Source organism: Pelobates fuscus, chromosome 1 (genome assembly GCF_036172605.1).
Source record: "Pelobates fuscus isolate aPelFus1 chromosome 1, aPelFus1.pri, whole genome shotgun sequence".
NCBI lineage: Eukaryota > Metazoa > Chordata > Amphibia > Anura > Pelobatidae > Pelobates > Pelobates fuscus.
The window spans coordinates 476,208,547-476,236,376 of record NC_086317.1 but is presented as its reverse complement, the minus strand read 5'-3'; the positions used below and the strand labels follow the sequence as shown (position 1 = coordinate 476,236,376).

At 42.3% G+C, this 27,830-nt stretch overlaps 1 protein-coding gene and 5 non-coding genes across 7 annotated transcripts; all 6 read right to left on the bottom strand.

Moving 5' to 3' along the window:
- Window positions 1–13,415: 13,415 nt before the first annotated feature.
- Window positions 13,416–22,143, bottom strand: RPS3 (ribosomal protein S3). Of its 2 annotated transcripts, XM_063432101.1 has the most exons (7): window positions 22,055–22,143; window positions 19,023–19,153; window positions 18,110–18,203; window positions 17,518–17,612; window positions 16,526–16,713; window positions 14,641–14,845; window positions 13,416–13,488 (listed from the first exon to the last, which is right to left on the bottom strand). In XM_063432101.1, coding segments are annotated over exons 1-7 (744 nt in total). In that variant the 5' UTR covers window positions 22,085–22,143; the 3' UTR covers window positions 13,416–13,487. The 2 variants fall into 2 exon arrangements, with proteins under 2 accessions (XP_063288171.1, XP_063288180.1); XM_063432110.1 differs by lacking the exon at window positions 13,416–13,488 and having other exon boundaries at window positions 14,640–14,845.
- LOC134576707 (small nucleolar RNA SNORD15) lies at window positions 14,417–14,562 on the bottom strand. The gene has a single exon (XR_010085860.1). It is a non-coding gene; the product is annotated as a small nucleolar RNA SNORD15 (small nucleolar RNA).
- Window positions 15,719–15,862, bottom strand: LOC134576719 (small nucleolar RNA SNORD15). Its single transcript, XR_010085862.1, has one exon. It is a non-coding gene; the product is annotated as a small nucleolar RNA SNORD15 (small nucleolar RNA).
- On the bottom strand, window positions 17,266–17,411 carry LOC134576714 (small nucleolar RNA SNORD15). The gene has a single exon (XR_010085861.1). It is a non-coding gene; the product is annotated as a small nucleolar RNA SNORD15 (small nucleolar RNA).
- LOC134576732 (small nucleolar RNA SNORD15) lies at window positions 18,300–18,443 on the bottom strand. The gene has a single exon (XR_010085864.1). It is a non-coding gene; the product is annotated as a small nucleolar RNA SNORD15 (small nucleolar RNA).
- LOC134576726 (small nucleolar RNA SNORD15) lies at window positions 19,535–19,680 on the bottom strand. Its single transcript, XR_010085863.1, has one exon. It is a non-coding gene; the product is annotated as a small nucleolar RNA SNORD15 (small nucleolar RNA).
- Window positions 22,144–27,830: the final 5,687 nt, after the last annotated feature.

The window sequence follows — 27,830 nt, the reverse complement described above, 5'->3', positions numbered from 1 at the left end:
TCTCATATCTCTTCACAGATCCATAGGTATGTCCTTTCTCGGTCTCTCAGCTCTGCCCGTGACCTTCTCCTGTCCGCTGCTCGCACCCGTACGGCCAAATCACGCTTGCAGGACTTCTCGTGGGAGGCTCCCTTCCTATGGAATAGCCTGCCTACCGCCATTAGACTTTCCCCTAGTCTTCAATCGTTTAAAAAGTGCCTTAAAACACATCTTTAGGAAAGCTTATGGCCTCCCAGAGTAACCTCTACCTCACATACCTGTCTATTGCTCTCTCCTGAAGGGCAGCACTTTACTCCCTCCTCCAGCCCTGCTTCACTCCCACCTTATTTGATTGCTATTTCCTGTCCTAATGTGTTTTACACCCCGCCTCCTATAGACTGTAAGCTTGTTTGAGCAGGGTCCTCATCAACCTATTGTTCCTGTAAGTTTTCTTGTAATTGTCCTATCTATAGTTAAATCCCTTCTCATAATATTGTAAAGCGCTACGGAATCTGTTGGTGCTATATAAATGGTGATAATAATAATAATAGTGAATATAGTGTCCCTTTAATTGAGAATTACCAGAAATTAAGAGGAGTCGAACTGGAAGTTAAGTGAACTTGGAGATGTGGAATCCGGTTCGGCTATTTTGGCTCCCATTTAAAATTCCCAACAATTCTCAGTTCAGTAAATATTCCACCTTGTTTGTCTTCCTTCAGATACCGATCAACTAACTAAATGGAGGAAAGGGAGGACAGGGAGTCCGCGTCTCGGAATTCCTCCTGTAAATACATTGTTACTATTTTTAAGTAAAAATACTGACGGGCTTCGTCACTAAAGTATTAACACAAAGTGAATCAAACTGAAAGCACAGCGTATTTTACCTTTAAATTGAATTTCACTTTGAATCTTCACTTTGGAGGTTAGTTTCAAGCGATATTAGTATCTTTTATATAAATATTTCACAATATTCCAAACTATTAGAAGAATTTCAGACTGGGGAGAAGAGGGGGGGGGGGGAGGGGGCGGAGGGTTAAGGCAGTCTGGGAAATCAAAGATAATTTGCAGATTTTCAACAATCACTAAGTTTGCTATTTAGATTTTATTCAGTTTCTGCATTTGAATGCTGATGTGAAGTATTTACAAGGGGTCAACTTTAGCTGCTAGTCCCCCCTTCCTTAACTCCCCTCTCCTCTATCTCTCCTGAGCTTGAGGAGGGTCTCCCTTATCCTCTGTCTGAGAGCCAGTCACTCCCTGATACTCTGTGATTCTCTCCCTGTGGAGCTCAGCCCAGCGCCAGCCCCAGCTCTCTGCATGCTCAGGGTGTGCAGGGTCCTAGCGGTGCTCATGGTATTAACTAGTGAATTTCAAATCTTGGCCAAAAATAGCAAAATTAAAGTAAAATGATGATAAGCCAACATGTTTACAGATCATGATCTATTGTGGACAAAATGTGACTTTTATTTGAATTCACCGAATTTACTTAACCTAATTACAATAATTTATATAGCACCAACGTATTCCGCAGTGCAGTACAATAGTTAAACAAAACAGACTCTAAATTCTAACAAAATATGATTGACAGACTGGGACTGTAGGTGAAGGGGGCCTGCAAAAGGGAGCTTACAATCTAATGTTACTGCTACTGCAATACTATGTTACTGTGATACTATGTTACTGTCCTACTATGTTACTGCAATACTATGTCACTGTGATAGAATGTTACTGCAATACTATGTTACTGTGATAGAATGTTACTGCAATACTATGTCACTGTGATAGAATGTTACTGCAATACTATGTTACTGTGATAGAATGTTACTGCAATACTATGTCACTGTGATAGAATGTTACTGCAATACTATGTTACTGTGATACTATGTTACTGTGATAGAATGTTACTGTGATACTATGTTACTGTGATACTATGTTACTGTGATAGAATGTTACTGCAATACTATGTTACTGTGATAGAATGTTACTGTGATACTATGTTACTGTGATACTATGTTACTGTGATAGAATGTTACTGCAATACTATGTTACTGCAATACTATGTTACTGCGATACTGTTACTGTGATGCTATGTTACTGTGATACTATGTTACTGTAATAGAATGTTACTGTGATAGAATGTTACTGCAATACTATGTTACTGTAATAGAATGTTACTGTGATACTATGTTACTGTGATACTATGTTACTACAATACTATGTCACTGTGATAGAATGTTACTGCAATACTATGTTACTGTGATACTATGCTACTGTGACACTATGTTACTGTGATAGAATGTTACTGTGATACTATGTTACTGTGATACTATGTTACTGCAATACTATGTTACTGCGATACTGTTACTGTGATGCTATGTTACTGTGATACTATGTTACTGTAATTGAATGTTACTGTGATAGAATGTTACTGTGATACTATGTTCATGCAATACTATGTTACTGTGATACTATGTTTCTGCAATATTATGTTACTGTGATAGAATGTAACTGTGATAGAATGTTACTGCAATACTATGTTACTGTAATAGAATGTTACTGTGATACTATGTTCATGCAATACTATGTTACTGTGATACTATGTTTCTGCAATATTATGTTACTGTGATAGAATGTAACTGTGATAGAATGATAGAATGTTACTGTGATATAATGTTACTGTGATACTATGTTACTGCAATACTATGTTACTGTAATACTATGTTACTGTGATCGAATGTTACTGCAATGCTATGTTACTGTAATACTATGTTACTGTGATAGAATGTTACTGCAATACTATGTTACTGTAATAGAATGTAACTGTGATAGAATGTTACTGTGATAGAATGTTACTGCAATACTATGTTACTGTAATAGAATGTAACTGTGATAGAATGTTACTGTGATAGAATGTTACTGCAATGCTATGTTACTGTAATACTATGTTACTGTGATAGAATGTTACTGCAATACTATGTTACTGTAATAGAATGTAACTGTGATAGAATGTTACTGTGATAGAATGTTACTGCAATACTATGTTACTGTAATAGAATGTAACTGTGATAGAATGTTACTGCAATACTATGTAACTGTGATAGAATGATAGAATATTACTGTGATATAATGTTACTGTGATACTATGGTATTGCAGTACTATGTTACTGAAATACTATGTTACTGGGTTACAAATTCACTGACAACTGGGACTAGCACAGATTGCAAGCTTTATATGACAGTCTGTAAGACTGAAACCATTATTGCTAGCTCTATATGGGAGACTGGGACTGACAGATTGCAAGTTCTACAGGGGAGAGTGTAGGACTAACACAGATTGTAAATTCTCTGGGGGAGGGGAACTAACACAGATTGCAAGCTCTATATGGGATACTGGTGGGGGGGCTGATATAGAGTGCTAGCTCTATGGGGAAGACTGTGACTGACACTAACTGTAAGCTCTTTAGAACAGACTGCTGGACAACAACGATTGAAATATTCCATTTATAAAGAATACATGCTCTTAAAACAGGCTATGTACATTTACATCCAGCAGGCTAAGATCTAACTGATCAGGAGTAAGAGTAATTATACATGTGGATAGTGGGAATTGCCTTTTCCTGCAGACAGTGTCAACTCCCCATAATCCCTAACCTCACACTGCTCTGCAATATACTCCATAATAGAAAACTACAGTATTACCTTCATGTGCTGTGCACTACCACTCCTAGCAGGCTCAGCCAGACAGCATGGCAGACATAATACTACTACAACCCAGCTGCAGGAGGGCTGGCCATCACATACAAAATAATAAATTCAAAAACTTACAGAAAGAAATGCTCCTTTTTTTTCACTTGTAAAATTATTTCTTCTTTTTTGTATTTATTTAATGCATTTTCATAACTTGAATCCATCTTTGTTTATCCTGTCACCCCAGCTTTTTGGGGTTTTTTTTTGTAGAAAGTTACATTTTCCTATTTGTTGAATCCTGGTGAATAATGCTGTCTTTGTGTGTTCTGGGGTTTAAACCTGACAGTGATATCAAATTAACCATCTTTATAGATGTGTCAATCCACCAAGTGATAACTTGGACCAGAGAAAGGACATTGCTGTGAAGCTCTCCTGGATGATTGCTGTAGTTAGTTGGTTTGAGAGATATTTTCTCCTCTGGATGTAGTGAGTTCTCTGACTTGCAGGTTTTGAGATCAGTTACACATGTTATAATACTTATATAGGGGGCACCTCCTCACTTTACACTCATACACAGACTGTCCACTGGGTCTTAATGCCTACCTTGTTCTAACATGTCTGGCGGTGACGTACTGGGAAAGCGTCCACCAACATAACATTTTAGATTTTGTCCTGAATAATTAGCTGTATTTCTGCATGCTCAATTTTGTGAGGTTTTTGTGAAAAGAAATTACAGAATTGTCTTGTAGCGTTCTGTATCTTAACCATGAATCCTCTGTCCTGCCCACCTCCGCCATTCTAACATGTTGACTTTTTGTAGGACCTGTGTACAGCTCCCTGACTGTCCCTACCCTCTGTCCAGTAACAGATGATCATGTCATCAAGAAGCACAACAAAGCTGTGACATACTGCCTATGTCACCTAGGACTGGTACATATCTACCAAACGCCACCTTCCTCTAAAAAGAACTAAAACAATACCACTCCCCCCTCCAGCCCGTGCTTTCCAGACCAGCACTCCCTTTCTGCAGTTTAGGGGCACTCATAGGCCGAGCCAGGGAGTCGCTGAGCCACGACGCAGTCCGGTAAAACTTTGACGAGGGAGCGCTTGGTCCCAGAACCGCTAATCAGGGCACTTTTTGTAGGGGTGACAGAGGAGGTGGCGAGACATTGAGGGAGCTCCATGTACCGACTGAAAGCGCCATCATTTAAGGTGACTGGGATTTCTACAGCCAGATCTGAGCCAGATCGGAGGATGGCCACGGCCTGCTGAAAACTTAATCTTCCACCTATTTGGGCTAGACACCTCCGATCTGAGTGCTTCTTGGACTGGTTGGGTGCTAAGAAGAGAGCTTCTCAGGGATGGCACTATTGTTGGGATGTAGGCACAAGAACCTTAGGTTTTACTTATTTTTGTTAACCTACCGCCAAGGTGTCTGGTCACTAATTAAATTATCCGGTCAGGTACAGACACCAAAGCACCAGGTATGTCGCAATTCTGTTGTTCTCTCTGGGGACCTCCTGTTGAGGGCCCAGGTGTACAAATGACGACCATGTGACAATAAAATCAGTTCTTCACCCATTATGTAGGTGATGGTAACAACCCAGCTACTCATGGGTATACTGCCACAAAAGTTTTCTGAGAACTGTGTTCATCTAACAGCTTTTTATAAGTAAAAAGTTGACAACTGAACTCCAAGCTCCAGAAACCCCTGCGGTGAGCACAAGTGAGGCATTGCAGTTGCACAGAGAGTTTAGAAATCTGCTAGTCACCCCCTCCCATCTGTATACAGACAGTGTGCTGGTATGATCGTTGGGTCATACTGGTATTTGAAGGCCAATGACTGCTACTTCTACTCTCTGCAAAGTGTTATACACTCAGTGCCAGCGGCTTAGTCCACGTGGTGAGATTGGCCAAGGTACTTTCTGGAGAAAAAAAACTCAAGCCATCAAAAGTGGACCATGGAGCAATAGAAGAATGTGGCCTGGTCTGATGAATCATGTTTTCTTTTAGATCAGGTGGATGGCCGGGTGTGTGTGCATCATAAGGCCGGGCAAGATATGGCAACAGGATGCACTATGGGAAATAGGCAGGCCGCCGCCGCAGCCAGTGTTATGTTTTGTAGGTTGTTGTATTCAGAAAGATGCCTGTATTGGCCTAATAAACAATTAAAATAAAAAATAGTTTGTGATGTATTAAAACTGAACATCAAAAATGAAACGTAAAATTGTCCAACATATATTTTATTTTTTATTTTAGAACACGTTTTAAGATAAAAATCAAATCAGAATGTAGGATTTCAGATGAAGGTTCTACAAGTTTTCCTTACAGACAGTTAGAGATACTCCAGAGATTCATGTACAGATCTATATGGGGAGATGGCTTCATGAAATCCACTGTACATTTCTAATTACAGGATACACACTTAGAGGGGACGGACAAAATAGCGGAGACACTAGCTTTACATGGATTTATGATGTTGATCGAAAAGATGGCAAAAAAAAAAAAAATCCAATTTGATAATCTTCCCAATTACGCCACAAAAAAAAAAAAATCCTTTGTGACTTCATAGTGGCCAATCAGATTTATCTATGGATCATCAACCTGTTTAAACACAGTATTTATAACCCTCAAAATTCTGGTTTATTTCTCTTAGTTGCCTTGTGTTGCTTTGAAAACGAACATATGAAAGTACTAAATGCCAGACCTCTTTTATAGCTGGAACATCCTACAAATTGTCTAAACTAATATAAAGTGTATAAGGTAGAGCACACAACATGTATATACAAAGTAATCTCAAAATAAACTGAGAAAGGGGAGCAGGTTGTCATAATTCTTGAACAAATGATGGCCATTGACACATAAACAACATATGCAGAAACATATATAGTATAGTGTGTATGAGTAATATATTTATGTGATACCTGGCTCTGAGTAAGAATTCAGGTACCATCACTGTCTCCTCGTTTTCTTGTTATTTTATTCCATTAAAGAGAAACTATAGACACCAGAACCACTGTATAGGAGTATAGATCATGGTCCTGCAGTCTCATTGCTCAATTTTCTGACATTTAGGAGTTCAATCACTTTGTTAATACAGCCCTAGTCACACCTCCCTGCATGTGACTTGCACAGCCTTCCTAAACACTTCCTGTAAAGAGAGATCTAATGTTTAAACTTAACTTTATTACAGACTCTGTTTAATTTATAATTTTGTATCTCCTGCTCTGTTTACAGACCCTGCAGGTGTCTTCTTTGTGTGATTAAAGTCCAATTTACAGAGCAGGTAACAACATAAGTTAAATCTGATTGAAAATAAAACTTTTTTCATGCAGGCTATGTATGTCACAGCCAGGGGGAGGAGGTGTGGCTTGGGCTGCATAAACAAAAATATAAATGATTTAACTCGTAAATGGCAGTGAGGCTGCAGGGCATGATTTATACACCAAAACTGCTTCATGAAGCTAAAGTTGTTTTGGTGCCCATAGTGTTCCTTTAATGTATGGAAAACTAATCAATAATTTTAAAATTTAGCAGAACTTATCCAAAGTGCTTTCTACATTTTAACAGCCATAGGTATTCTAAGACATACTGACACAAAAGGAGCAGAGAGCCATGCCCGTAGGATTATAATTCTGACAATTGTAGCTCGTTCATACAAAGTGTTATGTAACACCGCCTGAGTTTACAATCTAAAGGGAACTTTACAATAACAATCACCACTGTATCACCGCCAAGGATTCCCTTTCATTTAGAGTTATAGCTGGTAAAGTTTTCCACCCATACATTAGCCAAGACTTAATGTTGGGAGTAGATCTGATTTTATTCAGTACAGCACGGTCATTTATACACGGACCCCCAGTATGGGGTTCCAATTCAATAGAAAGTAATTCTGCCCTGGTGCCTGTGTCTGGGAGATACGGGAGTTTCTGCTTGCTAAACTAAATATCTCCTGCTACAGAGAGCACAACACAAAACACCCCAAAACATAACAAAATCAACAGGAACTCCAACACATTATTATACATCCCCGGATAGCTCTGATCTGAGCACCCATGTTGGCAAAATAGAGCCCGGATCCATGAAGTATTGACAAATCACCACCGGGGTAAAGTTTTGACCGGCTGCTAACCAAGTCCATGCCCAAAAGAGTTCCAGAAGAAATGGGGCTTTGGCCGGTCAAATGTCAGGAGAACCTGCGGCCGAAATAGGGGGTGCTCCCCCTGGCTCTCAGGAAGCGATTGTTCTACATCGTTTGGAGCACCTCCCTCCAGAAAGCGCTCTTATAGTTGTTCAGTAACTGGGGGGGGGGGGAAGTTGACTGGGAGATGGGGTTAGTTGCAGCCGGAGCAGAGGAGTTGGGTGTAAGTCCCACTACAGCCCTCGTGGCGATCTTTTTTTGCTGCAGATGGTGACCTGGTGTTCTGTCACAGATGATCTATATCTATGAGCTAAAGTGAGGAGAAGGTGTGTGTGGGTAGAAGGGGAGAATTCTGCTCTGTGCGAATGACAATCTAGGCACCATAACCACTACATTGCACTGTGTATGATGCCAGCCGTCCCCAGGCTCTGTCCACTGGTAATCGTTTACTAACAATCTGACATTTACCTTGATTTGTCGGACACACGGTACTTCAAATACGAGTCATCAAAAGGCACTTACAGCAAATAAATGCTGCCTTCATGTCTATTAGGTGATACTTTACTTTTGTTTTATGATGTCATGACTCTGCATTGCTATGATAAATGTAGCTTTCAGTCACAGGTACTTGCTATTCTATACACAGTATCTGTTAAAAGACTTGGTTAACACGTCACCATTTCGTTTTTTGCAATAAACCTCATCTAAAAACAATGTGAGCATGTCTGGTCTCTGGGAAATTAAATATGGTGCCGCCACCTGGTGGCCAATACAGTATATCCGTGGCAAACCTCTCATTTGATGCTTTGCAGTCCGCACCCACCTGCTCATTCTTTTACTTTGACAGTGGATTCATTGTGCAGGTGTAAAATTCAGATAAATATGATTTTTTTTCCATATACCCGATTTTTATTTTACAACCTTCCCTAAGGGTGGGATACTGATCCAGACACACAGGCACAATCAGACAATCTTGCGACGCGATAGGTTTCGTGCCAGCCTTGAATGCACTTTATATGCATTCACTGTCAGCACACCATTAGGTAACGATCAGAGGTACCCAATAGGTAGATCCCAAGATGTTGTAGAACTACAACTCCCATAAAGCTTTGCATGCCTCTCGAATGTTTTAGCATCTTGACATCTGGGGATCTACCTTTTGGGCACCCTTGGCCTAGATGCTAACACATATGATTTAGATCAATTCTAAACGAAATGCACTGTGCAATAAAGTAAGATTTAAAGGAACACTATAGTGTCAGGTACAGTGCCGGTGTGGCTGCTTAGGTGACCGACCCCCTAAGATGGCTCTGAAAAGGTTTTCTTGGTCATCTTCTCTCCGAGGCTGTGCCAGTCTTGACACAGCTGGCCTATATGGCTATAGACTGTAAGCATGGCTATAGACTGTAAACTTGTTACAACCTATCGTTCCTGTAAGTTTTCTTGTAATTGTCCCATTTATAGTTAAATCCCCTCTCTAATAATACTACGGAATCTGTTGGTGCTATATAAATGGCAATAATAATAATAGCTGAAATAATCAGTTTTGATAAGCTCAGTCAATCCAATGATTTTCTATAGAAAAGCATTGTGAAGCTATTGCACATGCACAGCATATCACTACACTGCGCCGATCCACACTGCCACTCGATGTGTTACTAGGCCCTAATATAAACCAGCACTTACGTTAACCCCTTAACACCGCAGCCAAATGTACAAGTTGTGAACGAAACAAAACGTAAACAAAACCTGGCATTTGCGCTATGTCTGTCCAACCGTAATTCACCTCTTTCATATTAAATGCACCCCCCTTATTATATATCATTTTATTCAGGGGAAACAGGGCTTTCATTTAATATCAGATATTTAGCTATGAAACAGTTTAACATGAAAAAAATGGGAGAAAATAAGATTTTTTTCGTTCTTCATGACATTTTAACTGTCAATGTCATAATACTGTTTGCTTTTACTGGAATAAAATACACATATTTGTATTCAGCAAAGTCTCACGTGTAAAACAGTACCCCCTATGTACAGGTTTTATGGTGTTTTGGGAAGTTACAGGGTCAAATATAGCATGTTACATTTGAAATTGAAATTCGCCAGATTGGTTACGTTGCCTTTGAGACTGTATAGTAGCCCAGGAAATAAATTTACACCCATAATGGCATACCATTTGCAATAGTAGACGACCCAAGGTATTGCAAATAAGCGATGTCCAGTCTTTTTTAGTAGCCATTTGGTCACAAACACTGGCCAAAGTTAGCGTTAGTATTTGTTTGTGTGTGAAAAATGCAAAAAAACGCCAATTTTGGCCAGTGTTTGTGACTAAGTGGCTACTAAAAAAGACTGGACATACCCCATTTGCAATACCTTTGGTTGTCTACTATTGCAAATGGTATGCCATCATAGGGGTAATTTTCATTCTTGGGCTACCATAGGGTCATAAAGGCAACGTAAGCAATCTGGCAAATTTTAATGTGAAAAAAATTAAACACAAGCCTTATATTTGACGCTGTAATTTTTGAAAACACCATAAAACCTGTACATGAGAGGTACTGTTATACTCAGGAGACTTTGCTGAACACAAATATTTGTGTTTCAAAACAGTAAAAAGTATTGCAGCAATAATATCGTCCCTGTAAGTGCTGTTTGTGCGTGAAAAATGCAAAAACCGTCACTTTTACTGGCGATATCATGGTTGTAATACATTTTACTGTTTTGAAACACTAATATTTGTGTTCAGCGAAGTCTCCCGAGTAAAACAGTACCCCCCATGTACAGGTTTTATGGTGTCTTGGAAAGTTATAGGGTTAAATATAGTGCTAGCAAATTAAATTCCCTATACTTTCGGCATGGGTGGTCAGGCAGGTCCCACTAATTGTAATTAATTAGGATACCTAATTATGTAAAATTATTACATAAATATATGTGTAGAATTAATATATGTATATATACATGTGTATATTTATATATATATATTTTTTTAATATTTTTATTTATATAGGTGTATATATAGTGATATATACGTATATATTTATGTATATAGATATATATTATTTCGTTATAAGTGTATTTTGATATAAATATATATATATTAATATCAGAATACAGTTAGAACGAAATAAAACATCTATATATTTAATATTTTATTTTTAATTATTTTTTTTATTTAATTTTTTTACGTATTTACATATTAATTTTTTTATATTATTTATAAATATATATATATAACAATAATTATATATATATTTAATCAGTATCAGTCTACGTGTAATTAGAGATAGATAGATAGATAGATAGATAGATAGATAGATATATGATCTAAGTATATAATTTATTTATTTTTACACCGTTTTAAAAAAAAATTTATTTGATTTTCAGCCAGCAGGGGGACCAACTGTCATTACAGTTGGTCCCCCTGCTGGCAATGCAGCAGGCAGCTATACCGGCCATGTGATTGTGAGGTCCTCGCAAGGACCTCACTCTCACATGGCCGGGAGGGCTCCTGGAGGGCGGACGTGCCGCGGGGGGCTCCCTGGGAGTCCCCCGAACCGCGATCGCCGGCGTGGGACCGCCAGCGACCGGGTAAGTTACTAAAAACCGGAGGGCGTACTATTACGTCCGGCGGCGTTTAGAGCCGCTTTTAAAAGGACGTAATAGTACGCCCTCCGGTCTTAAGGGGTTAAAAAGCTTGCAGGGACAGGCTATAGCCGCTAGAAATACTGCATTAAGCTGTAATTATTCTGCTGATTATACGGTCCCTTTAAGCGGTTTTTAAAGTTGACCCAGGAACCACGCACGTACAGTTAGTCTAGTCTACACACCACACTACTGCCCGTGGGTGGGAGACACAAGCTTCACAACTTTGGGGTTAAGCAGTTATTAACAGCTTAACCCCTTCAAAGGAACATCACATAGCACCTGCAGTCAACATAACGGAGATGAAAAGATATTTTGCCCAAATGTAGTTTTGGTGAATATAAACATTAAAAAGCCTGCAGTAACTGAAAACCCTGTTGGGGGGGGGGGGAGGCAGTTTACATTGCAGTCTAGTGGCTACTAGAGGTGCTCCCTGGGTCAGTCCTGCAAGACAGTCAGCATCTGCAGCTGGACTTGCCCCATAGAAATGCATTGATAATCATAATAGACCATCTCAGACTATGCAATGCTTTTCTATGGAAAAGTATTGTGATCGGCTGAGAACATGAATTCTGTCAGCCAAGGAGGCGGGGCCAGACACAAGAAGCCCAGCGCTGGAGAGAGGCGAGTAAATCACCTTTCTAACCAGAGGTAAGGGGGGAGGAAGAGAAGGGGAAGGAGGACACCCTACCTAAATAGTGGTTTTAGAACGTTAAGTCCCAGAATACACATTTGGCCAAGACATTACCTGGCCCCTTTACATTTCTTTTGTGCATAGAGTGTCAAGGACAAACACTGTTTTATGTCTGCAAACTCCCTTCCAATGTTTCGCAGAATTAGGACATACAACACCCGTGATTCTTTGAACAAAACAGATAGCCAACACTAATGATTCATTTATTGAAACAGCCAGGGAATCATGGGAGTTGAAGTAATAAGGTAAAGTATATGGAATTTGTGCATAGTGGCACTTAAGAGAAGATAGAAGTGTATAGAGCTGCTATCACCTAAAGTGCCGTCCTCTCACAACCTGGCACTCACAGATTCAATATGGTAATTTTACTGAGTGATATACAAGACAAAACCCAGTGTAAGGTGGAGCGCTTGAGAAATAACTTGCCCCCCTTGGAAATCTAAGTGACCTAAGGGGGAAATAAAGCACAATAGTGTAGGGTGTTGAAATACAATCAAAGTGAAGGAACTCAATGGTTCACTCACGTGGTTCTGAGCCTAAACAGCCCCTGTATATTTTAAGAAAACACTAGTCACCACAACAACAAAGTATATTGTATTTGGTCTGGTGAGTAGACTGTAAACAGTCTTCAGAGAAATTGAAGTGTTTACATTACAGCCTAGGGATACCTCCACTGGCCACTCCTCAGATGGCTGCTAGAGGTGCTTCCTGGGGCACATTGTGACTGACATTCAATGTCTCCAACCTCTGCACGCAGACACTGAACTTTCCTAATAGAGATGCCGATTGGCCAGGGCTTTTTAAGTTAAATTTTTTGTAACTTAATCTGACTTTGTTCATCTAGACCAGGACTGTCCAATAGGTAGATTCCCAGATGTCAAAGAACTACAACTTCCTTGATTCTATGTCATTCCAAATGCATGCAAAGCATCATGGGAGTTGTAATTCTACATCAGGGGATCTACCTATTGGGCAGTTTACCTGTGCAGGTGATGCCCTGTTTTACACAAGAAGATTGCTATAGCAAATGTAGTTAGATTGTAAATTTTTACATTTTGTATTGACTCAAAGATGTCTTGTACCTTTATCTTTTTACGTGCATCAATTGTAAACAACTGCAGAGTGTGCGCTTGCTTTATAAATTATAACAATGTACAAACAATTGGTATCTTCATGTGTGGGTCAGCCAATCAAATCATAGGACACAGATACAGCTGGACTGCCCAACAGACAAGGACAGGAGACTGACAATACAACAAAGAAACACGCTAGCAGTTTGTTGGGTTTTTCTTTTATTTTTACAGTTTGGGTTTGTATCCAAAATCCTCAAGTCCTGGTCTTCAGCATTCTAAAAAAAAAAAAAAAACATTCAGATTAGTATATTCATCTTTAACTCAAAATAGTACATCTAGGGGATTCATTAAGGCTGTTCTCACGTGACCAAAAGTGAGAAACGTTACAAACATTGCCAGTAAGAATAGTGGTTCTATAATAGTGCATTTATTCAACTGGGTCAATCATATTTTAGACTTCATGGAAGTTTTTTTGAGGGCAGACTAAGCACCATAATCACTACATGCTGTGACATTAAGCTACAGGTACCTTCCAATAGTGCTGGGTCAATATCGGAGGAGGAGGTCCAACAGCCCAGACAATTGCTCTGCCAATGCTTACACAATCTCTCAGCACACGTACCAGCCAAAAGGCCTGCCTAAGAGTACATTAGCTGCACTACAAAACTGGAATCATATGTCCTTTATATTGAAAGAAAGCACTTGCTGTTTCAACATGTATGGTATGCCGCCTGCAGCAGGTATTTTGATTACAGAATGGATGTTTTTTGTAGTGCTGAGATTCCTCTATCAAACTACATCTTTGAAAATCAAGATCTAAATAGTGATAACAATGTGAACCATAGCAACTTCATTATGTTCTGAAAAGGCTTCCCCATACCAATAACTACAGTAAAGCGGAAGCAAAAATGATCTACAAGCTGTCCTACAGCACAGGGTCACAGGAGTACAGGTAAACACAACCAGGGCTCAGAATTTTGACGTGTGCCTAGCCTTTGGTTAGTGCCAATTTAGCCATGATGAGCATGCTATATGACCTGGCAAGTAGCATAGGACTTCAAATTTTAAAGCCTAGTAACTATGTAGACAGGAGTTTAGCATAACTAGCACTTAAAGATAAGTTTCGAATTAATATAAAATTACACAGTAACTGCAATTTTCGTTTACAATTTCCAGGGCTCTTTAAAATGAAATTAAAAATCACCTTCTCAGACAAATGCCTCAAGGACATCAAGTGAAAGGTAATCTTAACTCAATGGACTAGTATCTACAGCACAAGACGTGACACAGACACTAACCACTGGAAAAGGATTTACCCATTCAGACTCGTCATCGTATCATCACAGAAGGTATTAAACTACCCCCCCCTCACCCCCCCAGTGTGTGCAAGAGAGCACCCTCCCATACAGAGACCATAGATATCTTACTATGCAGTAGGAACAGGCTGGGGCATGGCAGGTGGCTGGGGCTGTTGCTCTGGCTTGGTTCCTTTCTGCTCAGAGATGGGGGTGGTGGGCAGAATCTCTTCTTTGGGCTCAACAATGCTGACATGATCAGGTAAGGGCTTCTTGGGGCCAATCTTTCCACTTGGGTCCCATGGCAGCATGATCTTTACTTTGATACCGAGCACACCTGCAAAATTATACAACATATTTAGTTCACATATGGTCTTAACTGTAACTTACACAAAAAGGAAATATGCAGAATCCATTTGTTTGCACCCATCATGTACTAAATTCACTAGCCAGAGTGCTGGTAAATGCACACAAGTCAAGTATTCCCAATGCTATTTAGATTATTAGGCCCCTTAGTTAACAAAAATGAAGCTTTACTTTATTCCCCCCCCCCTCCTCCAGTGCACTAGTTTTGCCATAGATGTCCCACCTCAACTGGATGAGATCAATTAGGCTTCACCACTCAATGCATCTCTATGGGGAGCGTTTGGAGACTCCATAAAAAGTGTGGAAACCCCAACTGAAGCCCTGCACTCTCTAAAGGACAGATTCCCAGTGGCTAATTGACAATATGTCCAACACATCTTTGGGGCTAATGCATGGTGTGTTTTAATTAGGGATGTGCCGAAATCTTCAGGCCTAAAACAGGTCAAATTTGCTGAATTTGTTTTTTTAAATAAATTCATTTTTGTAGTGCGTAGTTTAACAGACATGCTTGCATTGGCAATTCAGATGATTATATATCACAATGAAAAATAGTAACGATAACATGAAAAGTCTAGAATACTGCACTCAGGACAGGGGGGAGAAACACTAAAAAAGAGGGGGGAGGGGAACTAAGGTACAGAGAAGGGAAAACCACCAAAAGGGAGAATGGAAGTTTTTCCTATTAGATTAAATTCATTAAAAGTCTACTATTAATAAAAGTATAGAAAAAAATAATTTGAAAATCATTTAAAGAAAAAAAAAAAAGTTTTCAGCCAAAGAGCATCTGAATTTTCGGTTTCAGCCCAGAATTCTCATTTTGGTGCATCCCTAGTTTTAATTTTACCCTTCTCAGACAAATGCCTCAAGCTCAATCAGTAAAAAGGATGTAACCTGCAGAGTAACCAAGTACAGAAACACAGAACGTGACCCTGAACAAGATCTCTGAACAGAGCATCCTCTCTGACTCGTCATCGTATCATCACAGAAGGGCAAAAGTAGCAAATAAAGTTTTCAATGCAATTCTGCCAGGTTTTAATTCAGCAAAACTTCGCAATAAGTTTTCTTTCAAATGGAGTAACCAAAAAACATTTTCTATTATAGATGACAGAACAGTTTGAAATACATTCCAGGCCCTAAAAAACTGAATTGCTAAATTTTAAAATCTGTTTTTGTATACTCCTAAATCTGTAGGAAAAGAAAGGCTTCCAAACATCCTACAACTTCCGCTGCTACGAAAGCAATGGCTCCAGCTCAAAATCGGGGTGGCTATCATGATTCGGAAAGCCCCTGGATAACAGTTGGTACCTAAGCACATCGCATCAACTGATCGCCAACATGGGGGTCTGGTCCAAGAAGATTAACCATGCGCCCTGATTGTGGGACAAGTACTGAATCGGTCCTAAAAGGTACAATATTTAAGGGGTGGGATATGCCTAACATATATAGGGGGGGTACCTGTTCATTACTAGAATGAACAATTCAATGAACTGATGCCAAGTAAAAGCTATGGTAGTGGTGCATATGTGCCTATGGAGGAAACACTAAACACAAGAGTAGGATGTGAAGGAGATTGGAATATAGTAACGCAGAGGATTACTCAGTGTTCTACTACATTATCTCTGTACACAAGAGGAAGTTATTCTATTCTCACCTTGCCGGAGGAGCACGTGGCGTACAGCTGTATCCACATAGTAGTTCACAGGGTCTCCACTGTGGATCATCAAGCCATCCACAAACTTCATGGACTTGGCTCTCTGACCTCGCAGCTTGCCGGACACAACAACTTCACAACCCTTGGCGCCACTCTCCATGATGAAACGCAGCACACCATAACATGCTCTGAAACATTGTATAAACAGATTAGGTTCAGTTCTTCACATATTCGCCACATATTTACTTAAAGGAACCCTGCAGGCACTATAATCCGTTACACCAACTGAAGGAGTAATGTGGCCTGGCATCCATGTGCGACAAGTCCAGCATCAAACGTAAATCGTTTACTCACTGTTTAACAGATAGTTATGATATTATGGAGTTACGCTTCGCACCTACAAAGCAATACTAGTGACTGCAAGCAGTTTTCCTATAACTATCAATGCCCGCTAACCCTGGCATGCTGTGAGGTGCAGCATATCTTTATTGCAATATTGTCAATCAGGGCTGGGCTGCGGTCTGCTGGGGACAGAGCATTTCTTCTAAACAGCCAGTAAACAATTTACCATTGATGTGAGCCAGAGCGCATGTGGACTTCAGGCACCACAACCACTACAACCAGTCTAAGTGGTTATGGTGACTAGAGCTTTCCTTAAAATTTTACTTAATATAAGCAAGTGATATTTAAAGCAAAATGTGCAATATAGTGGCAAAACAAGATGCAAACTATAGTAGACACCTTCTCAGACAAATGCCTCATAGACATCAAGCAAAAGGTAAACTTCACTCAATGGACCTTTATCTACAGCACAAGACGTGACGCAGACAATGACCACTGGAAAAGGATTTACCCATTCAGACTCGTCATCGTATCATCACAGAAGGAAGAAATTAAAAAAAAAAGCCACAAACATTCTAACCCTGTATCTGTCCAGGTACATATCCAATTGCCCCCACAGAACATTCACTCTGTGTCAAACAGGCGCTCACCTTCTCACAGCCAGGCCTCCTAGGAGCTTGTAACGCAGAGATTCTGCCTGGGCAATGGCACACAGACCCCTTGTGGCAACCTTCTCGGCATAGAGCTGAAATGAATTAAGTCAGTTTAGGAAAAAACCAAAAGCAACCAAGTTTATCGCAAAAGAAAAAATTACAAGGCAACATTATCCACAGCTTGCTGGAAACATTTTTTTAAAAAGGGTGGTATAAGCACCATAACCTATGCTCCGTGCATATTTCAGGACATAAAAAGCTCCCACCTCTCCACATGTGGCTACTTTTATAGCTTTAGCAATTTTCACAAATGTGAGAGGAAAATTATATCTCCCGCAGTACCAGCCTGTACAGTGGTTTCAATTCCTGGCCTTCATGAACTGGATAGGGACAATGCTACCCACTTGCTAATAGGAAAGCTCAGTGCTAGCAAAGAGGACATTCTGAGGGCCAGGAATGACTGCGTGTCAGTAATTTCATTTGACCTGAGAAGTTACAGATTTGCAGGAAGGAAGGGAAGAATAAATGTGAGTAATTTTGCCAAAAAAATAAATAAAAAATTGAAACCCAAGTCAATTCATAAATTTACCTCAACACTGCCTTCGGGGAAGCCAAACCTCTTCTGAACAACTGCAGTCAGCTCACGGATACGACGACCCTTCTCACCGAGGACATTTTGGGTCCTGTAAGGAAATTCAGACAATGTTTAGTTCCAAGTAACTTCTTCGCCTTAGCTCTGAATACCAAGAAATGACCAAAGGTGCAACCATAACTCATGCCCTTCTCAGACAAATGCCTCAAGTTCAATCAGTATAAAGGACGTAATCTGCACAGCAACCAAGTACAGAAACACAGAACGTGACCCTGAACAAGATCTCTGAACAGAGTGTCCTCTCTGACTCGTCATCGTATCATCACAGAAGGGTAAAAGGCCGAGGGCAGACAAGCTACATATTGAGCATGTGTTTTAAGTGTCTTGGAAACAAAGAGGTAACACCAACATTGATAAGGCACGATGAAAAACTGAATGTAATGAAAATTGCTATTAGAGATGCTGATGGACAAAAGCAGTCTATGAGGAAGCGCTGAATTTGGTGAAATCAGCAAGATTGATATTTCAGACAGGGGTGCCACATAGAACAGCATGGTGAGGGCTTCAAAGCAAATTAATACTTTTTTCCTTAATGCACTAGGGTGGGGACCAAATAGTTAGAACACTAAAGCATTAGGAGTCAATTTATATTCCCAACTATATGGTTTTTCATTTGAAACTGGTGACTGTTACAATCAAGAGCCACTGAAAAACAGCATGTGACATATTTGGATTTTGATCCAGATGTTAACCAAAGTGCTGGAGAATACTACTGACATGGTATTAATTAGTAGGTTATGATACAGAACATCAACAGTCCAAGCCCTTCTATGGAATTACAGATAAGGAGGAGAGAATACAAAGTACACCTTATTCCCGGATTGTGGTAAAGAAATATCGGATCTCTTACCTGGTGGCAAGTATGATAATTTCTGTCCTGGTTGGAGTGACTCGGACCTCCACACCAGAGTAGCCATCTTCAGCCAGCTCTCGGGTCAGGAACTCATTGAGCTCAGCTTTAAAGATGCCATCGGCAACAAACTGAAATAAGGAATAAAAAAAAAATTAATGAATTCAGAAAGACAGATCTGGTTGGGCAATGAACATTTACACAAACCAAATTCAATTACAGTATATACTCTAGTATAATCCGACCCGAATATGAGCCGAGGCCCCTAATTTTACCCCAAAAACTGGGAAAACGTATTGACTCGAGTATAAGACTAGGGTGGGTAATGCAGCAGCTACTGGTAAATTTCTAAATAAAATTAGATCCTAAAAAAATTACATTAATTGAATTTTTATTTACAGTGTGTGTATATAATGAATGCAGTGTGTGTATGAATGCAGTGTGTAAGCAAGTGATATTTAAAGCAAAATGTGCAATATAGTGGCAAAACAAGATGTAAACTATAGTAGACACCTTCTCAGACAAATGCCTCATAGACATCAAGCAAAAGGTAAACTTCACTCAATGGACCTTTATCTACAGCACAAGACGTGACGCAGACAATGACCACTGGAAAAGGATTTACCCATTCAGACTCGTCATCGTATCCTCACAGAAGGAAGAATTAAAAAAAAAAAAAAAAAAAAAAAAAAGCCACAAACATTCTAACCCTGTATATAGCCCAGGCTGTACAACCCCCTACAGCAGGGCCCATAATCCAGGCTGTGTAATACCACTCATACAGCAGGGCCCATAACCTTCATATCCCAGATACCAACCTCTATATAGCCCAGGCCGCGCAGTGTCCCCCTCTATATAGCCCAGGCCGCGCAGTGTCCCCCTCTACATAGCCCAGGCCGCGCAGTGTCCCCCTCTACATAGCCCAGGCCGCGCAGTGTCCCCCTCTACATAGCCCAGGCCGCGCAGTGTCCCCCTCTACATAGCCCAGGCCGCGCAGTGTCCCCCTCTACATAGCCCAGGCCGCGCAGTGTCCCCCTCTACATAGCCCAGGCCGCGCAGTGTCCCCCTCTACATAGCCCAGGCCGCGCAGTGTCCCCCTCTACATAGCCCAGGCCGCGCAGTGTCCCCCTCTACATAGCCCAGGCCGCGCAGTGTCCCCCTCTACATAGCCCAGGCCGCGCAGTGTCCCCCTCTACATAGCCCAGGCCGCGCAGTGTCCCCCTCTATATAGCCCAGGCCGCGCAGTGTCCCCCTCTATATAGCCCAGGCCGCGCAGTGTCCCCCTCTATATAGCCCAGGCCGCGCAGTGTCCCCCTCTATATAGCCCAGGCCGCGCAGTGTCCCCCTCTATATAGCCCAGGCCGTGCAGTGTCCCCCTCTATATAGCCCAGGCCGTGCAGTGTCCCCCTCTATATAGCCCAGGCCGTGCAGTGTACCCCTCTATATAGCCCAGGCCGTGCAGTGTCCACCTCTATATAGCACAGGCCGTGCAGTGACCCCCTCTATATAGCCCAGGCCGTGCAGTGTCCCCCTCTATATAGCCCAGGCCGTGCAGTGTCCCCCTCTATATAGCCCAGGCTGTGCAGTGTCCCCCTCTATATAGCCCAGGCTGTGCAGTGACCCCCTCTATATAGCCCAGGCCGTGCAGTGTCCCCCTCTATATAGCCCAGGCCGTGCAGTGTCCCCCTCTATATAGCCCAGGCCGTGCAGTGACCCCCTCTATATAGCCCAGGCTGTGCAGTGACCCCCTCTATATAGCCCAGGCTGTGCAGTGACCCCCTCTATATAGCCCAGGCTGTGCAGTGACCCCCTCTATATAGCCCAGGCTGTGCAGTGTCCCCCTCTATATAGCCCAAGCTGTGCAGTGACCCCCTCTATATAGCCCAGGCCGTGCAGTGTCCCCTCTATATAGCCCAGGCTGTGCAGTGTCCCCCTCTATATAGCCCAGGCTGTGCAGTGATCCCCTCTATATAGCCCAGGCTGTGCAGTGACCCCCTCTATATAGCCCAGGCTGTGCAGTGACCCCCTCTATATAGCCCAGGCCGTGCAGTGTCCCCCTCTATATAGCCCAGGCCGTGCAGTGTCCCCCTCTATATAGCCCAGGCCGAGCAGTGTCCCCCTCTATATAGCCCAGGCCGTGCAGTGACCCCCTCTATATAGCCCAGGCCGTGCAGTGTCCCCCTCTATATAGCCCAGGCCGTGCAGTGTCCCCCTCTATATAGCCCAGGCCGTGCAGTGTCCCCCTCTATATAGCCCAGGCCGTGCAGTGTCCCCCTCTATATAGCCCAGGCCGTGCAGTGTCCCCCTCTATATAGCCCAGGCCGTGCAGTGTCCCCTCTATATAGCCCAGGCCGTGCAGTGTCCCCCTCTATATAGCCCAGGCCGTGCAGTGTCCCCCTCTATATAGCCCAGGCCGTGCAGTGTCCCCCTCTATATAGCCCAGGCCGTGCAGTGTCCCCCTCTATATAGCCCAGGCCGTGCAGTGTCCCCCTCTATATAGCCCAGGCCGTGCAGTGTCCCCCTCTATATAGCCCAGGCTGTGCAGTGCCCCCCTCTATATAGCCCAGGCTGTGCAGTGCCCCCCTCTATATAGCCCAGGCTGTGCAGTGCCCCCCTCTATATAGCCCAGGCTGTGCAGTGCCCCCCTCTATATAGCCCAGGCTGTGCAGTGCCCCCCTCTATATAGCCCAGGCTGTGCAGTGCCCCTCTATATAGCCCAGGCTGTGCAGTGCCCCCCTCTATATAGCCCAGGCTGTGCAGTGCCCCCCTCTATATAGCCCAGGCTGCATAACATCCCTGCTGTATACGGACTAGGCCGAGGCCAGCCTGGCAGTATCCCGGGTTCAGGTGACAGGCACAGGGCGGCCATGACACCGGGCCCGGCTCAATCTACATCCATCCGCCCCATCCCCCGCCCGCAGAGACCCGGACTGAGGATAACCGAGACCCGCCGGCCCTGCAGTACCCGGTGCCGGAGATATTGTCCATGTAATAGGCCGCCATTAGCCGTATCGCAGCCTCCCGGGGCCTACCTTCCTCTTCTTGGAGATCTGCACCGCCATCTTGCTCCGCGCTGCTGGAAGGAAAGGGAAAGCGCTTCCGGGGTAAGTAGCTAAATAGCTCGGCCGCTCACCGGAAGGAATCCGGGCTGCCGCGAAGGATCACGGGAGATGTAGTTTTACAGGGCAGAGCGGTTTCCACGGCAACCCGCGCTATTTATTAATTGTAATAGGCCTATTTATCAAGTTAGGAATGAGTGCTCGCTCAGGATTGGCCCTGGGTGACCTGTGATAGACAGCTCACTCACAGCTGGGGCACAACTCCCACCACTCCCAGTGACTGGCCATGGCTGGGCCCCCAGAAAGCATTTACCAAGCCGTGGACTGACACTCCCATTACTCTAAGTCTAAGCAATGGTTAAATCTGCTGGGATGGGGCATTATAATAATCTCTGGGTCACAACTCCCATCACTCCCAGGAATGTCTGAACATAGTGCATTGGGGGCTAATATTATTATTATTTTATTATTTATATAGCGCCATCACATTCCGTAGCGCTGTATCCTGCAGAAACCATTTACCAAACTGCGGATTAAACTCCCATCACTGCTAGCAGTGATATCATTACAAGCAGTGATTAAACATATCGCAGTGTCTCTGGCTCGGCTTCTTCTCCCCAACTCCTCTCTGTTGGTCCCCCCCAAGGTTCAGTCCTTGGTCCCCTACTGTTCTCCATCTATACTGCCTCCCTTGGTAAACTCATTAGCTCCTTTGGCTTCCAATATCATTTCTATGCAGATGACATGCAAATCTACCTGTTCTCTCCTGATCTCTCTCCGCCCATCTTGACTAGTGTCTCTGACTGTCTCTCTGCTATTTCTAACTGGATGGCTGCCCACTTCCGTAAACTAAACTTGACCAAAACTGAAATTCTGGTCTTTCCTCCCTCAAGTGTTGCTACTCCTCTGTCTGTCTCCCTCCAAGTCAACGGTGCTACCATCAGCTCCACCACGCAGGCTCGCTGCCTAGGTGTTCTCTTTGACTCCGACCTCTCCTTCACGCCTCATGTTCAGTCTATCGCCAAATCCTGTCATTTCCATCCGCCCCTAGTTAAAACACCACTATAGGCACCCAGACCACTTCAGCTCAATGAAGTGGTCTGGGTGCCAGGTCCCTCTAGTTTTAACCCTGCAGCTGTAAACATAGCAGTTTCAGAGAAACTGCTATGTTTACATATGGGTTAATCCAGCCTCTAGTGGCTGTCTCATTGACAGCCGCTAGAGGCGCTTCTGAGATTCTCACTGTGATTTTCACAGTGAGAAGACGCTGCTGTCCATAGGAAAGCATTGAGAAATGCTTTCCTATGGACTGATTGAATGCACGCGCGGCTCTTACCGCGCATGCGCATTCGGCGGATGACGTTGGAAGAGGGAGGAGAGTCCCCAGCGCCGAGGGAGCCCGGTGCTGGAGAAAGGAAAGTGATTAACCCCTCTTGAGCCCGGCGGGAAGGGGTTTGTTTTCCTGGCACTATAGTGGTCCTTTAATGCCAGATGCCACTAAGGTGCTGGTCCATTCCCCTGTCCTTTCTCGCCTTGACTACTGTAATCCGCTTCTCAGTGGTCTTACATGTTTCCAACTTGCCGGCGAGGCTCATTTTCCTGTCTGCCTGCACCTTCCACGCCTCACCCTTCTATCAGTCCCTACATTGGCTTCCTGTAAGATATAGGGCTGGATTTGAAATTCTGGTTCTTGCTTTCAAATCTCTACATAATGCTGCTCCTATCTATCCTCCCTAATACACAAGTATGACCCGTCTAGGCCCTTACGCTCTGCTGAAGACTTAAGTCTATCTTCTGTCCGTACTCCCACCTCTGATGCTCACCTTCAAGATTTCTCGAGGGCTGCACCGTTCCTGTGGAACTCGCTTCCCTCCTCCATTAGATGCTCATCCAGTCTCCACTTCTTCAAAAAAATCGTTAAAAACCCACTTCTTCATAAAAGCGTATCAATTAAACTGTTAAAAGCTCCCAACTGATTCCTCTTCTGCAACTGTCACTAGTCTAATACTATCCTTACCTTTTTGTGTCATTTTACCCCACTCCCTCTAGCATGTAAGCTCATTGAGCAGGGCCCTCAACCTCTCTGTTCCTGTGTGTCCAACTTGTCTGGTTACAACTACATGTCTGTTTGTCCACCCATTGTAAAGCACTGCAGAATTTGTTGGTGCTATATAAATAATAATATACGTAGTAGTAATAATAATAACATTTAGATGGGATCATACACAGTAGCACTTTAGGTCTAAAATAAGCTCTGGATCACAATTCTCACCACTCTATGGGTCTGAACATGACAAGTATTATTTAGCATTAATTATTATCACATACCTTCTAACATTTCAGATGGACAGAAAGGCACACTTTAGTTTTAGGGGTGTGAATTGCCATGTGGCCAGTGGCATAGCTGTCCTAAGAGATTTTAGGTGACTTACTAATAACAATTTATAAAACTAAAATGTAATTAATAACAAGAACAATGTATCTTATTTACACAGACTGATTTCTAAATACAGTTAATGTAGTTTAAAGACACATTACTGGGAGTATTATTGCTGTGGAGCTCTGTTATACACTCAGACACATTACTGGAAATATTATTGCTGTGGGGCTCTGTTATACACCCACACACATTACTGGGAGTATTATTACTGTGGAGCTCTGTTATACAGTCAGACACATTACTGGGAGTATTATTGCTGTGGAGCCATTATACACCCAGATACATTACTGGGAGTATTATTGCTGTGGAGCTCTGTTATACACTCAGACACATTACTGGGAGTATTATTACTGTGGAGCTCTGTTATACAGTCAGACACATTACTGGGAGTATTATTGCTGTGGGGCTCTGTTATACACTCAGACACATTACTGGGAGTATTATTGCTGTGGAGCTCTGTTATACACTCAGACACATTACTGGGAGTATTATTGCTGTGGAGCTCTGTTATACACTCAGACACATTACTGGGAGTATTATTGCTGTGGAGCTCTGTTATACACTCAGACATATTACTGGGAGTATTATTGCTGTGGAGCTCTGCTATACACTCAGACACATTACTGGGAGTATTATTACTGTGGAGCTCTGTTATACAGTCAGACACATTACTGGGAGTATTATTGCTGTGGAGCTCTGTTATACACTCAGACACATTACTGGGAGTATTATTGCTGTGGAGCTCTGTTATACACTCAGACACATTACTGGGAGCATTATTGCAGTGGAGCTCTGTTATACACTCAGACACATTACTGGGAGTATTATTGCTGTGGAGCTCTGTTATACACTCAGACACATTACTGGGAGTATTATTGCTGTGGAGCTCTGTTATACACTCAGACACATTACTGGGAGTATTATTGCTGTGGAGCTCTGTTATACACTCAGACACATTACTGGGAGTATTATTGCTGTGGAGCTTTGTTATACACTCAGACACATTACTGGGAGCATTATTGCAGTGGAGCTCTGTTATACACTCAGACACATTACTGGGAGCATTATTGCAGTGGAGCTCTGTTATACACTCAGACACATTACTGGGACTATTATTGCTGTGGAGCTCTGTTATACACTCAGACACATTACTGGGAGTATTATTGCTGTGGAGCTCTGTTATACACTCAGACACATTACTGGGAGTATTATTGCTGTGGAGCTCTGTTATACACTCAGACATATTACTGGGAGTATTATTGCTGTGGAGCTCTGCTATACACTCAGACACATTACTGGGAGTATTATTACTGTGTAGCTCTGTTATACAGTCAGACACATTACTGGGAGTTTTATTGCTGTGGAGCTCTGTTATACACTGACAAGTTACTGGGAGTATTATTGCTGTGGAGCTCTGTTATACACTCAGACATATTACTGGGAGTATTATTGCTGTGGAGCTCTGCTATACACTCAGACACATTACTGGGAGTATTATTACTGTGGAGCTCTGTTATACAGTCAGACACATTACTGGGAGTTTTATTGCTATGGAGCTCTGTTATACACTCAGACACATTACTGGGAGTATTATTGCTGTGGAGCTCTGTTATACACTCAGACACATTACTGGGAGTATTATTGCTGTGGAGCTCTGTTATACACTCAGACACATTACTGGGAGTATTATTGCTGTGGAGCTCTGTTATACACTCAGACACATTACTGGAGGTGTTATTGCTGTGGAGCTCTGTTATACACTCAGACACATTACTGGGAGTATTATTGCTGTGGAGCTCTGTTATACATTCAGACACATTACTGGGAGTTTTATTGCTGTGGAGCTCTGTTATACACTCAGACACATTACTGGGAGTTTTATTGCTGTGGAGCTCTGTTATACACTCAGACACATTACTGGGAGTATTATTGCTGTGGAGCTCTGTTATACACTCAGACACATTACTGGGAGTATTATTGCTGTGGAGCTCTGTTATACACTCAGACACATTACTGGGAGTATTATTGCTGTGGAGCTCTGTTATACACTCAGACATATTACTGGGAGTATTATTGCTGTGGAGCTCTGCTATACACTCAGACACATTACTGGGAGTATTATTGCTGTGGAGCTCTGTTATACACTCAGACACATTACTGGGAGTATTATTGCTGTGGAGCCCTGTTATACACTCAGACACATTACTAGAAGTATTATTGCTGTGGAGCCCTGTTATACACTCAGACACATTACTGGGAGTATTATTGCTGTGGAGCTCTGTTATACACTCAGACACATTACTGGGAGTATTATTGCTGTGGAGCTCTGTTATACACTCAGACACATTACTGGTAGTATTATTGCTGTGGAGCCCTGTTATACACTCAGACACATTACTGGGAGTATTATTGCTGTGGAGCTCTGTTATACACTCAGACACATTACTGGGAGTATTATTGCTGTGGAGCTCTGTTATACACTCAGACACATTACTGGGAGTATTATTGCTGTGGAGCTCTGTTATACACTCAGACACATTACTGGGAGTATTATTGCTGTGGAGCTCTGTTATACACTCAGACACATTACTGGGAGCATTATTGCAGTGGAGCTCTGTTATACACTCAGACACATTACTGGGACTATTATTGCTGTGGAGCTCTGTTATACACTCAGACACATTACTGGGAGTATTATTGCTGTGGAGCTCTGTTATACACTCAGCCACATTACTGGGAGTATTATTGCTGTGGAGCTCTGTTATACACTCAGACACATTACTGGGAGTATTATTGCTGTGGAGCTCTGTTATACACTCAGACACATTACTGGGAGTATTATTGCTGTGGAGCCCTGTTATACACTCAGACACATTACTGGGAGTATTATTGCTGTGGGGCTCTGTTATACACTGACACATTACTGGGAGTATTATTGCTGTGGAGCTCTGTTATACACTCAGACATATTACTGGGAGTATTATTGCTGTGGAGCTCTGCTATACACTCAGACACATTACTGGGAGTATTATTACTGTGGAGCTCTGTTATACAGTCAGACACATTACTGGGAGTTTTATTGCTGTGGAGCTCTGTTATACACTCAGACACATTACTGGGAGTATTATTGCTGTGGAGCTCTGTTATACACTCAGACACATTACTGGGAGTATTATTGCTGTGGAGCTCTGTTATACACTCAGACACATTACTGGGAGTATTATTGCTGTGGAGCTCTGTTATACACTCAGACATATTACTGGGAGTATTATTGCTGTGGAGCTCTGCTATACACTCAGACACATTACT